Here is a 14,657-nt window from a genome sequence, read left to right on the forward strand (position 1 = left end):
TTCAGCTGGATACTTTACACTAGTAACTGTCAATATTTTGAAAACCTTGTTGAATGTTATCTTTATTGTTTTGATTTCGTTATAATAATTTTGGATAATGACTAATGTTTGAGTTTTTGACAGACCTTTAAGAAAAATAAGAGATGCGACATGATTGCCAAATGAGAAAAAAATCCACTGAGAGACTGAAGAACGAGGGTGTAAGCAAACACCACATACATTTTTGTTTAATTCACATTCAGTGGCGGATCCAGAGGGGTTGGGTTCGGGTGGTGGTGGATTGGACCACCCCCACCCCCCCCCCCCCCCCCCCCCTTTTTTTAGACGATCAATGCATTTTAAAAATAGAAAGTTCCTGAATCACTCACTGAATGGGGACATATGGTTGGGACGTTGAACGTTAACAGTGTAAATAAACAAACATTAACCTTCCTTAAAGACGACATAGTACGAGTTCAATCTTCTGATTTTACTGGATTTTGTTTACATCAGTAATGGAAAGGCGAGTAGAGGAGATGAGAAAGCAACTATTCAACCAGTCTATATTATTCTAGTTTTCGGTCCACTCTCGAAACACAAGTGATTTTTTTCCGGACATATTACGTTATGAAAGACGATCGATTGCCAAAATAAAGAACCTTGGTGGGGAACATTCACAAGCTATGTAGCCATTGTAGGGGACAGATAAAACATTTTCGATATTTTAATGTTTTTTTTACTTAAAGTTGATTTAAAAAAAAAAATTATTAGCTACATTAATTAATTTTACGATGTGAAAATTTCACCATAAAGTTTCAAATATAATCGTTGATCCTACAAAATTTCAAAAAACATGAAAATAATATAATCTTTTTATTAAATAATAATTCATACACAATCCTAAAATTGACTTCCTCTTTCATCTCAGACAGTTTGAACCTGCGTAAAGCAGAACAAACTCTATAAAATTGTCAATATGTCTAATTCATAATCATTGTTTATAATATTACATATTAATATAGTCATTATTTTCAATACTTATTATGTTTGACCAACTATGTAATTGATATACCATGAGCCTTAGGGACGACATCAAAAGTTCAATGAAGGATAAAAAACTTAATTCAAATAGTTTTTTCACTGACCCCCCTACCCCCTATTAACTTAGTTTGGGAAAAATTAATTGACCCATATGGATATATGTAAAAATCAATGTCGGATAACCAAATCTTGCAGCAGTTCATCTAATAAAACATAATATCACATTTTAAGAATATGCTTGAGATACAATTTAGGGGGAAATAACTAGATTTTATCAATTTCGAAAATGTGTTCAGCTAGTCAAAAATATTCGTTTGATGTGTTTGGGCTTGTTATCATTGGTGCAAAAATTGAGTGTAAACAAACATGTCCCTTAAAAACCATCAGTGGAAAACAAGATGTGCCCTTGATGAACCAAACCATCAAGCGACTAACCAGAAAACGTGAAGGCAGATACAATACAGCTTAAAGATACGATACATCAGAACACTTGGGGGGGGGGGGGGGGGGGGTACATAGCTGTTCAACAGCTAGAGGTATTGTCAAGCAGACCATGTGAGAGGCCCACGATAGATACATCAGTGGCATATTAAACGATGACAATGGTAATGAAGAACAGAAAAAGCCTATCATGGGAAAGAAATTCTGGTAATACAACATCTAGTCCAGGTAAAAAGACACAGTCAACATATATCAACCTTGAAGAACAGAAGTAAAAGACAGGAAGGTGACAGCTGCTATACTTAATGAACAGTATGATAGTGTATTCACAGACGAAAATATGAATGCAATGCTATCTCTTGGAAAAAGCAATCGAAGACAAAGACAAACTAAGAGTAACAGCAAATGGCATAAACAAACTACTTAGAAAGCTGGACACATAAAACAAACTGTAGGGCCAGACATGATACCATCTCGGATCCTAAAAGAGGCAGCGGACAAAATATCACCATTCCTGACAAACATATCTTACCAGACCGGCTTTGGTATCTGGGACAGTACCACTAACTGGAATCTAGCTAACATCACAGCTATCTACAAGAAAGGTGATCGCACACGAGCATTCAACTACAGGCCCGTCTCTCTAAGCTCTATATGCTGTAAAACAATGAAACACATCATTTACCGCCATGTAATGTACCACTTGGAAAAAAAGCATTTTAGGGGACTACGAACACGGTTCCAGACAACATTGCTCCTGTGAAACTCAACTGTTCAGTAAACATCATAGATTCAGTCGCACGATCTTTGGATATGATAGAGCAAGTAGATATGCTAGCTCGTCTTATATTTTTCAAAGGCATTTGACACAGACCACATTAGCGGCTATTACAGAAAATGAGCTACTACGGTATCCGAGGAGATGCTCTGAGCTTGATAAGCGCATGGCTTACAAACGAAATCAACGAGTTTGTGTAGAAGGCGAAATTAGTGAGACGAAAGCAGTACGTTCCGGTGTATCCCAGGTGACGTTCTTTGGACCCCTATGTTTCCTGCTGTAAGAAGGAACGTAAATAAGTGTCCACAAGATGTACACGCAGAAAAGGAGCCAGGCTTATACTCCCGTATAACATCCTACATGGAGAAACATCGGTCATCATTCCAGATTATATCAAGAGACCAACCGTAACAACCAGACAATACCACAGACACAGGTTTTCCGATATAAAAGAGAGCGCATACAAAACATTAGTTCGACCCCACCTTGAGTATGCATCTGAGATGTGGGGCCCATATAAAAGGTGCCACATAAACCAAATCGAGATGGTACAAGGAAGAGCTGCCCGATTTGAAACAGCAAACCATACTCGGGAACCAGGAACTGTTACCAAAATCCTACAGACACTTGTCTGGCCAACCATAGAAACACGCAGAAAATATTGGACAAAAAGAATTAGGTGCATTATTTTTAATCATGAAACAACACGTTATAAAGAACTAATTGAGGAATTTAATTGTGGTCTGTGACCTTATGTCTGTTTTTTTTTGTTCACACATCGTTGTCAATATAATGGAATTTGATGCGACTGGCATACAAGTGAGAGGTTAAGCTAGATATAAAACCAGGTTAAATTTAATCCACCATTTTCTACATAAGAAAATGCCTGTACCAAGTCAGGAATATGACAGTTGTTATCCATGACCCCCAATTAGAGTCATCCAATTGTTTGATGTTACGGTAAGGGACTTTCCGTTTTAAATTTTGCTCGGAGTGCAATAATATTGTTTTTTACTTTTCGCAAACTAGTTTGAAACATAAAACCAGTTTGTCCATTGCAATCATTTGGTTGTGGTATCTGCAGATCAGATAAGGTGCTGCCAGGATTTAAAACTATTGAAATAACACATTTTTTTCTGCATGCAGAGAATATTTCACATTGTAGAAATGTATAGATAAACCTTAACTCTGGTGAACTGCATACATGTATATTTCTGACTTGCCGAACAAATTTTCGAAATTAAGGATATGCAATTACTTCCCCTAAATTGTATCTTAAGCATATTTTGAACTTATGATGTAATGATTAATTATTAATTAACTATTTAACATTATTACATTACTAAATATAATTTTAAATAGAAAACTTTTTGAAATCAATTATTTAATCTTGTTTGCATTAATGCAAACACATATTTGATATATACCGCTTTGAGAATTATAATTGTATCTTATATATGAAAAAGGAACACAGTTTTCCATTAGACGGACGGATGGGAGCCGTGGTATGACGTAAAAATGCACGTGATACCCCCGCTCGCTTATATAAATAAAATTTGTGTCGGCCTTTGTGCAAGGCTAAATAATGTATACCGAGTCAATATAAAAAAATTCAGGCCATCATCAAGTAAACCTTCAAGACCTGTTGGTGACCTTCTGCTGTTGTCTGCTCTATGATCGGGTTGTTGTCTCTTTGGCACATTCTCCATTTCCATTCTCAATTTTACTCTTCTATATTTCAAAGTAATGATGATCAATGATGTCCAAAAAAAAATGTTATAATTTTGCATTAAGCATTGGATCTGAAATTGCACCAACGGTTATAAAATGTGCAACTTACGTTACTTGCTGAATATATGTTATTGCTTAAAAATACAAAATCAACTTTAATTTTTTATAAATGAATGCAAAATTCAAACTATAGTACTTTAGAAATTTTATCCGACACTAATTAATGGTACAATAAAAATACTTTGCTGAGCGCAGCCTGATACGACCGCAGAGGTTGAACCCTGAACAGTTGGGCCAAGGTAGGCACTTAAAGTTAACCATCGAGAGACGTTAACCACCGAGAGTCGGTTTTTAGACCCGCCCAGTGCACTTAAGCACGCCTACTTTTGGAGCTCTTTAGTATGAAGATAAGAAAAATATACGAAATTACGGAACTGTGTACCTTGTTTTATCCTTCTTGTTGGTGTTTATTGCGCATGCGCACAAAGCACGGTGATAGTTACGGTTACTGACTCAGGAACCTTGTATTATATACCTCGGTTTACAGACGTTTAATAAACTGGATCCCTGTTGTGTTCACTTATCGATACACTACGATGGAATTACGGACCAGTTTAACATAAACATGGTAAATAGATAGACAGCTGATAATCATAATTGATTAAGAAATAACCTGGAAGAAGAAATGAGTTAACTATTGATTATAACAGAGATGAGAATGCCATCGTGTTTGTTCTGCTAAAAAAAGCAGGAACATTGGAGTTTATGGTTAGATTTTAAATATTTCTTGTCTCCAAACTGGGTAAATTTGATATATAGTAACAACCCCCCCCTTTTTTTTTTAAATAACTCGAGAACCACACATCGCGCTCGCTTAACAAAGTAACAATAAGAAATAATTATTGTTAGTTTCAAGAATAATTAATCGTCAAAACTTATCCCCTCCCCGACATCAAAGGAAGTTAAATGTATTATCCCAAAATTAGACCAAATTATTATGATGGATGGGGTTAAATGATTAAAGAATAATGCCCTTAAAAAATGAAGATTAGAGAATAATGGGCCAAAAAATTGAAGATTAGAGAAAAAAAGGGTTAATTTTTGGAAGATTAGAGAAAAAAGGGGTTAATTTTTTAAAGATTAGAGAAAAAAGGGGTGAAAATCAAATGTTTACAGAATAACAGACCCCCTCATCCAGACCCTCTATTATGATATAAGGACGTCTTGACAGGCTATTATTTTATTTTGTTTTGTTGGGTTTTTTTTTTGCTTTGACGTCTTCCTCCTGTATGAAAAAAACATAATATACCCCCCCCCCCCCCCCTTTTTCCCCATAATATATTTTTTTAAGAAGTCATAATTATTTGGACTACCCCTGAATATATTTCAGACAGACTCTTCTCTAAAAAAATGTAAACATGATTTTAGAGAAATCTTTGGAATAGTTTTTTAAATGATTTAATTATTATGTCATGTATATAATTAACATTAACATAGTTATAAACTGAGACTACTAGTATAACACATAGTGTTATAGTAGTCTCAGCTATAAACTTTCCATTGTATTGACCAATATGACTAACTCATATGCTCTTTCCCATAAATGTCACAATATCAATATATTACAGTAAAACTGATAGTTTGATGACATTGTTTAAGACTATTGACCTCAGGTCAGCCTAAACTGAGTTTAAAACTGTAATTTATTCATTAAAACAGTTCAAGACATGTACCTTCTGAAATGTGATTGCATCAAAATTAAACCTAAGGCATAACATACTTAGTGTGCAGGAAGTGCCACCAAATAAATACTGATTTGTAAAATTAGATGATGATATTTGTGAAGTCAAAGATATTATAGCTAGTTATAACTGGTTTTAGATATAAATCTGAGTAAAAGGTTGATTTATATGTGCTCTTTCATGTTTAGATTATAATTTAAATTCAATCTTTTGAAGTTTTTTTTATAATATTAAGACATTAAAATCACAATTATTTATTTATACACAAAAAAATAATTTTTGTCCTTTTTTAGTTGAATGATTGTACACAAACATTATACACACATAATTTTGATAATTCTGTAATGTTTTTTTTCTATAGCCCCAGAATGTGACAAAAGACTTATTAATCCAGATTTACAAAAAATAGAAATAGTTCAGCTACCATAAGACTGCTATGACAAAAATTCTGCAGTTTCCAGAATTTGAGGTAGAGTATAGTTAGGAATAGTTTGATTATGCAGATGCTTAGTTTGCCATAAACAATTATGCCCTTGATACAAAAGCAGAGGAAACAAAAAAGTATGAAAATAGTTGAAAAAAGTAATCATTATTACCTAGTCATATACTGTAAATAGAAAAAGAGAAAAGCACTGGTTATGATTTGGTATTTTTAATAGCATTATCATTTGTCCATAACTTGGAATATATACTGGATTGAGCTTGACATTTATTTAATATCATTGACACATGGTTGCAAGAAATGAAAGATGGTAATTTAAACCAAGCAATTTTATTAAGATTTAAAAAAAAGCTTTTGATTTGGTAGAATATGACTTTCTTTGTTTAAAGCTCGACATGTATGGATTTAGTGAGACTACTGTTAGTTTTTTTAAGTCGTACCTGAATAACAAAAGGTATACATTTGTAATGTTAATTCTGAACAACAACATGTAAAATTTGGTGTTCCCCAATGTTCTATACCTTGTCCTCTATTGTTTGTGCTATTTATAAATGATCTTCCCTTATGCATTAAAAATTGTGAAACAGACCTATATCGTTGTATATGCTTATGACACCACTATTCATAAATCAGGGGGAAACATCTAGAAAATATAAATGATGATGTTCAAGAAGATTTATACAGGGTTGAAGAGTGGTGTAAAATGAATAACATGTTCATAGATGCAAATGAAACAAAATGTTTGATTACTGGAACAAAGCAGAAACTATTCAGACTTTTCAACCAAACTTGATAATAAATTAAAGTATTACAAAATTCTTCATGTGAAAAAATATTAGTTTCAAAATTGACAGCCCACTAAGTAACTGGAGAAATCAAATTGACCAAGGTTGTGCTAATATATCATCCAGAATATACCATCTTTCTTAAATACATTTTTTTTTATATAACTGCAAGAAAACATAATACAATGGGTGTTCTGCCCTAATTGACTACTGTTGTATTATTTGGGATGAATGTATAAATTGAGGGATAACAAGAATTTTAAAAATCCAAAAAAAGGGCAGCATCATAAATTCTAGATGCAGATCCGTTATCCCTCTTGGTATATAGGAGCACTATATTCCATGTTAACCACCGACGGTAGGTATAGACAAATACTGGTGATAGACAGTATATAGGAGCACTATATTCTATGTTAACCACTGACAGTAGGTATAGCCAAATACTGTTGATAGACGGTATCTAGGACCACTATATCTTATGTTAACAACCGACGGTAGGTATAAACAAATACTGTTGATAGACGGTATATAGGAGCACTATATTGTATGTTAACCACCGACGGTAGGTATAGACAAATACTGTTGATAGACGGTATATAGGAGCACTATATTGTATGTTAACTACCGACAGTAGGTATAGACAAATACTGTTGATAAACGGTATATAGGAGCACTATATTGTATGTTAACTACCGACAGTAGGTATAGACAAATACTGTTGATAGACGGTATATAGGAGCACTATATTGTATGTTAACCACCGACGGTAGGTATAGACAAATACTGTAGGTATAGACAAATACTGTTGATAGACGGTATATAGGAGCACTATATTGTATGTTAACCACCGACGGTAGGTATAGACAAATACTGTTGATAGATGGTATATAGGAGCACTATATTGTATGTTAACTACCGACGGTAGGTATAGACAAATACTATTGATAGACAGTATATAGGAGCACTATATTGTATGTTAACTACCGACAGTAGGTATAGACACATACTGTTGATACACGGTATATAGGAGCACTATATTGTATGTTAACTACCGACGGTAGGTATAGACAAATACTGTTGATAAACGGTATATAGGAGCACTATATTGTATGTTAACTACCGACAGTAGGTATAGACAAATACTGTTGATAGACGGTATATAGGAGCACTATATTGTATGTTAACCACCGACGGTAGGTATAGACAAATACTGTTGATAGATGGTATATAGGAGCACTATATTGTATGTTAACTACCGACGGTAGATATAGACAAATACTATTGATAGACAGTATATTAGCACTATATTGTATGTTAACTACCGACAGTAGGTATAGACACATACTGTTGATACACGGTATATAGGAGCACTATATTGTATGTTAACTACCGACGGTAGGTATAGACAAATGCTGTTGATAGACGGTATATGGGAGCACTATATTGTATGTTAACTACCGACAGTAGGTATAGACAGATACTGTTGATAGACGGTATATAGGAGCACTATATTGTATGTTAACTACCGACGGTAGGTATAGACAAATACTGTTGATAGACGGTATATAGGAGCACTATATTGTATGTTAACTACCGACAGTAGGTATAGACAAATACTGTTGATAGACGGTATATGGGAGCACTATATTGTATGTTCACCACCGACGGTAGGTATAGACAAATACTGTTGATAGACGGTATATAGGAGCACTTTATTGTATGTTAACTACCGACGGTAGTTATAGACAAATACTGGTGATAGACAGTATATAGGAGCACTATATTCTATGTTAACTACCGACAGTAGGTATAGCCAAATACTGTTGATAGACGGTATATAGGACCACTATATCTTATGTTAACCACCGACGGTAGGTATAGACAAATACTGGTGATAGACGGTATATAGGAGCACTATATTGTATGTTAACCACCGACGGTAGGTATAAACAAATACTGTTGATAGACGGTATATAGGAGCACTATATTGTATGTTAACCACCGACGGTAGGTATAGACAAATACTGTTGATAGACGGTATATAGGAGCACTATATTGTATGTTAACTACCGACAGTAGGTATAGACAAATACTGTTGATAAACGGTATATAGGAGCACTATATTGTATGTTAACTACCGACAGTAGGTATAGACAAATACTGTTGATAGACGGTATATAGGAGCACTATATTGTATGTTAACCACCGACGGTAGGTATAGACAAATACTGTTGATAGATGGTATATAGGAGCACTATATTGTATGTTAACTACCGACAGTAGGTATAGACACATACTGTTGATACACGGTATATAGGAGCACTATATTGTATGTTAACTACCGACGGTAGGTATAGACAAATACTGTTGATAAACGGTATATAGGAGCACTATATTGTATGTTAACTACCGACAGTAGGTATAGACAAATACTGTTGATAGACGGTATATAGGAGCACAATATTGTATGTTAACCACCGACGGTAGGTATAGACAAATACTGTTGATAGATGGTATATAGGAGCACTATATTGTATGTTAACTACCGACGGTAGATATAGACAAATACTATTGATAGACAGTATATAGGAGCACTATATTGTATGTTAACTACCGACAGTAGGTATAGACACATACTGTTGATACACGGTATATAGGAGCACTATATTGTATGTTAACTACCGACGGTAGGTATAGACAAATGCTGTTGATAGACGGTATATGGGAGCACTATATTGTATGTTAACTACCGACAGTAGGTATAGACAGATACTGTTGATAGACGGTATATAGGAGCACTATATTGTATGTTAACTACCGACGGTAGGTATAGACAAATACTGTTGATAGACGGTATATAGGAGCACTATATTGTATGTTAACTACCGACAGTAGGTATAGACAAATACTGTTGATAGACGGTATATGGGAGCACTATATTGTATGTTAACCACCGACGGTAGGTATAGACAAATACTGTTGATAGACGGTATATAGGAGCACTATATTGTATGTTAACTACCGACGGTAGGTATAGACAAATACTGGTGATAGACAGTATATAGGAGCACTATATTCTATGTTAACTACCGACAGTAGGTATAGCCAAATACTGTTGATAGACGGTATATAGGACCACTATATCTTATGTTAACCACCGACGGTAGGTATAGACAAATACTGGTGATAGACGGTATATAGGAGCACTATATTGTATGTTAACCACCGACGGTAGGTATAAACAAATACTGTTGATAGACGGTATATAGGAGCACTATATTGTATGTTAACCACCGACGGTAGGTATAGACAAATACTGTTGATAGACGGTATATAGGAGCACTATATTGTATGTTAACTACCGACAGTAGGTATAGACAAATACTGTTGATAAACGGTATATAGGAGCACTATATTGTATGTTAACTACCGACAGTAGGTATAGACAAATACTGTTGATAGACGGTATATAGGAGCACTATATTGTATGTTAACTACCGACAGTAGGTATAGACAAATACTGTTGATAAACGGTATATAGGAGCACTATATTGTATGTTAACTACCGACAGTAGGTATAGACAAATACTGTTGATAGACGGTATATAGGAGCACTATATTGTATGTTAACTACCGACAGTAGGTATAGACAAATACTGTTGATAGACGGTATATAGGAGCACTATATTGTATGTTAACCACCGACGGTAGGTATAGACAAATACTGTTGATAGATGGTATATAGGAGCACTATATTGTATGTTAACTACCGACGGTAGGTATAGACAAATACTATTGATAGACAGTATATAGGAGCACTATATTGTATGTTAACTACCGACAGTAGGTATAGACACATACTGTTGATACACGGTATATAGGAGCACTATATTGTATGTTAACTACCGACGGTAGGTATAGACAAATACTGTTGATAAACGGTATATAGGAGCACTATATTGTATGTTAACTACCGACAGTAGGTATAGACAAATACTGTTGATAGACGGTATATAGGAGCACAATATTGTATGTTAACCACCGACGGTAGGTATAGACAAATACTGTTGATAGATGGTATATAGGAGCACTATATTGTATGTTAACTACCGACGGTAGATATAGACAAATACTATTGATAGACAGTATATAGGAGCACTATATTGTATGTTAACTACCGACGGTAGGTATAGACACATACTGTTGATACACGGTATATAGGAGCACTATATTGTATGTTAACTACCGACGGTAGGTATAGACAAATGCTGTTGATAGACGGTATATGGGAGCACTATATTGTATGTTAACTACCGACAGTAGGTATAGACAGATACTGTTGATAGACGGTATATAGGAGCACTATATTGTATGTTAACTACCGACGGTAGGTATAGACAAATACTGTTGATAGACGGTATATAGGAGCACTATATTGTATGTTAACTACCGACAGTAGGTATAGACAAATACTGTTGATAGACGGTATATGGGAGCACTATATTGTATGTTAACCACCGACGGTAGGTATAGACAAATACTGTTGATAGACGGTATATAGGAGCACTATATTGTATGTTAACTACCGACGGTAGGTATAGACAAATACTGGTGATAGACAGTATATAGGAACACTATATTCTATGTTAACTACCGACAGTAGGTATAGCCCATTACTGTTGATAGACGGTATATAGGACCACTCTATCTTATGTTAACCACCGACGGTAGGTATAGACAAATACTGGTGATAGACGGTATATAGGAGCACTATATTGTATGTTAACCACCGACGGTAGGTATAAACAAATACTGTTGATAGACGGTATATAGGAGCACTATATTGTATGTTAACCACCGACGGTAGGTATAGACAAATACTGTTGATAGACGGTATATAGGAGCACTATATTGTATGTTAACTACCGACAGTAGGTATAGACAAATACTGTTGATAAACGGTATATAGGAGCACTATATTGTATGTTAACTACCGACAGTAGGTATAGACAAATACTGTTGATAGACGGTATATAGGAGCACTATATTGTATGTTAACCACCGACCGTAGGTATAGACAAATACTGTTGATAGATGGTATATAGGAGCACTATATTGTATGTTAACTACCGACGGTAGGTATAGACAAATACTATTGATAAACGGTATATAGGAGCACTATATTGTATGTTAACTACCGACAGTAGGTATAGACAAATACTGTTGATAGACGGTATATAGGAGCACTATATTGTATGTTAACCACCGACGGTAGGTATAGACAAATACTGTTGATAGATGGTATATAAGAGCACTATATTGTATGTTAACTACCGACGGTAGGTATAGACAAATACTGTTGATAGACGGTATATAGGAGCACTATATTGTATGTTAACTACCGACGGTAGGTATAGACAAATACTGTTGATAGACGGTATATGGGAGCACTATATTGTATGTTAACCACCGACGGTAGGTATAGACAAATACTGTTGATAGACGGTATATAGGAGCATTATATTGTATGTTAACTACCGACGGTAGGTATAGACAAATACTGGTGATAGACAGTATATAGGAGCACTATATTCTATGTTAACTACCGACAGTAGGTATAGCCAAATACTGTTGATAGACGGTATATAGGACCACTATATCTTATGTTAACCACCGACGGTAGGTATAGACAAATACTGGTGATAGACGGTATATAGGAGCACTATATTGTATGTTAACCACCGACGGTAGGTATAAACAAATACTGTTGATAGACGGTATATAGGAGCACTATATTGTATGTTAACCACCGACGGTAGGTATAGACAAATACTGTTGATAGACGGTATATAGGAGCACTATATTGTATGTTAACTACTGACAGTAGGTATAGACAAATACTGTTGATAAACGGTATATAGGAGCACTATATTGTATGTTAACTACCGACAGTAGGTATAGACAAATACTGTTGATAGACGGTATATAGGAGCACTATATTGTATGTTAACCACCGACGGTAGGTATAGACAAATACTGTTGATAGATGGTATATAGGAGCACTATATTGTATGTTAACTACCGACGGTAGGTATAGACAAATACTATTGATAGACAGTATATAGGAGCACTATATTGTATGTTAACTACCGACAGTAGGTATAGACACATACTGTTGATACACGGTATATAGGAGCACTATATTGTATGTTAACTACCGACGGTAGGTATAGACAAATACTGTTGATAAACGGTATATAGGAGCACTATATTGTATGTTAACTACCGACAGTAGGTATAGACAAATACTGGTGATAGACGGTATATAGGAGCACTATATTGTATGTTAACCACCGACGGTAGGTATAGACAAATACTGTTGATAGATGGTATATAAGAGCACTATATTGTATGTTAACTACCGACGGTAGGTATAGACAAATACTATTGATAGACAGTATATAGGAGCACTATATTGTATGTTAACTACCGACGGTAAGTATAGACAAATACTGTTGATAGACGGTATATAGGAGCACTATATTGTATGTTAACTACCGACAGTAGGTATAGACAGATACTGTTGATAGACAGTATATAGGAGCACTATATTGTATGTTAACCACCGACGGTAGGTATAGACAAATACTGTTGATAGACGGTATATAGGAGGACTATATTGTATGTTAACTACCGACAGTAGGTATAGACAAATACTGTTGATAGACGGTATATATATAGGAGCACTATATTGTATGTTAACCACCGACGGTAGGTATAGACAAATACTGTTGATAGATGGTATATAGGAGGACTGTATTGTATATTAACCACCGACGGTAGGTATAGACAAATACTGTTGTTATACGGTATATAGGAGTATTGTATTTTATGTCAAACATCGACGATAGGTATGGACAAAATCCGACAAATACTGTATACAAACAGTGTATAGAAGTACTGTATTGTATGGTAAACACTGACGGTTGGTATGGACAATTTCTGTATCATGCATCAATTTTAAATAAAAGTATCATGTGATTGACACAGGCTCATTGAAGCCTCTAGTTTTGATATTATTAATGTGGAGATCTGGTCTAATTTATCATTTTCTCTATTACATGCATGATAACTGCAACAATTGAATTGAAATAAAAGTGATAATATTTCTGTTGTAGGTTATCAAGATTTAGTGTTTCCATACAAGTGATAAAGATTGAACAACAAAAACATCTCAAACTTTACAGGACAGAGTAGACTTTTTTCACTGTGCTTAGTTTTGTCTTTATGTCTAAATTATGATACCTTTTAAAAAACCAATAAAATATGCAATAACATTTATTTCTATCTTATAAAGTGGAGTGAGAAATAAGGGGTCATTGAAAACATAAGAATATATTGCTATCATATATTGCAATATTGCAGATCAGCAGCCCATACATTTGCTATAGCACATAAATATGGGACCAATAATTTCAAGTTGCCTTTTAAAAAAGACCTTATTAATGTTATGCGAGATACCACCAAAGACTACTATGTGTTGATCAAATGATATTGTAAATAAGAGGGTTGTCCAAAATATTTCCAACAGCTGTTTGATATACACTACCTTAATCAAACCACAATGGTAAAAACAGTTTTGGTCAGTCTTAAAAGAAGCAAATATAATTTAGAAAAAGTGCAAGCTGTTGATAAAAACTACAAATAACTGTCAGTCC

The 14,657-nt window shown here is 34.7% G+C and overlaps 1 protein-coding gene and 1 long non-coding RNA gene across 8 annotated transcripts in view; one reads left to right on the top strand and one right to left on the bottom strand.

The window, feature by feature from the left end:
* Positions 1 to 559, bottom strand: part of LOC139514279 (spermatogenesis-defective protein 39 homolog) — a 28,969-nt gene extending 28,410 nt beyond the window's left edge. For all 6 annotated transcript variants that reach the window (XR_011662592.1, XR_011662591.1, XR_011662590.1 and 3 more), the window contains exon 1: positions 429 to 559. Coding sequence is in view for 3 of the 6 variants with exons in the window: in XM_071303294.1 (XP_071159395.1) it covers positions 429 to 446 (18 nt within the window). In the remaining 3 variants the exon portion in view is untranslated. The remainder of the gene's footprint in view (positions 1 to 428) is intronic.
* A 3,944-nt stretch (positions 560 to 4,503) lies between these two features.
* Positions 4,504 to 14,276, top strand: LOC139516606 (uncharacterized). Of its 2 annotated transcripts, none has more exons than XR_011662988.1 (3): positions 4,504 to 4,598; positions 6,074 to 6,181; positions 14,118 to 14,276. It is a non-coding gene; the product is annotated as an uncharacterized lncRNA (long non-coding RNA). The 2 variants fall into 2 exon arrangements; XR_011662987.1 differs by lacking the exon at positions 4,504 to 4,598 and adding an exon at positions 4,605 to 4,738.
* Positions 14,277 to 14,657: the final 381 nt, after the last annotated feature.

This window comes from Mytilus edulis, chromosome 3 (genome assembly GCF_963676685.1).
Source record: "Mytilus edulis chromosome 3, xbMytEdul2.2, whole genome shotgun sequence".
Classification (NCBI taxonomy): Eukaryota; Metazoa; Mollusca; class Bivalvia; order Mytilida; family Mytilidae; genus Mytilus; species Mytilus edulis.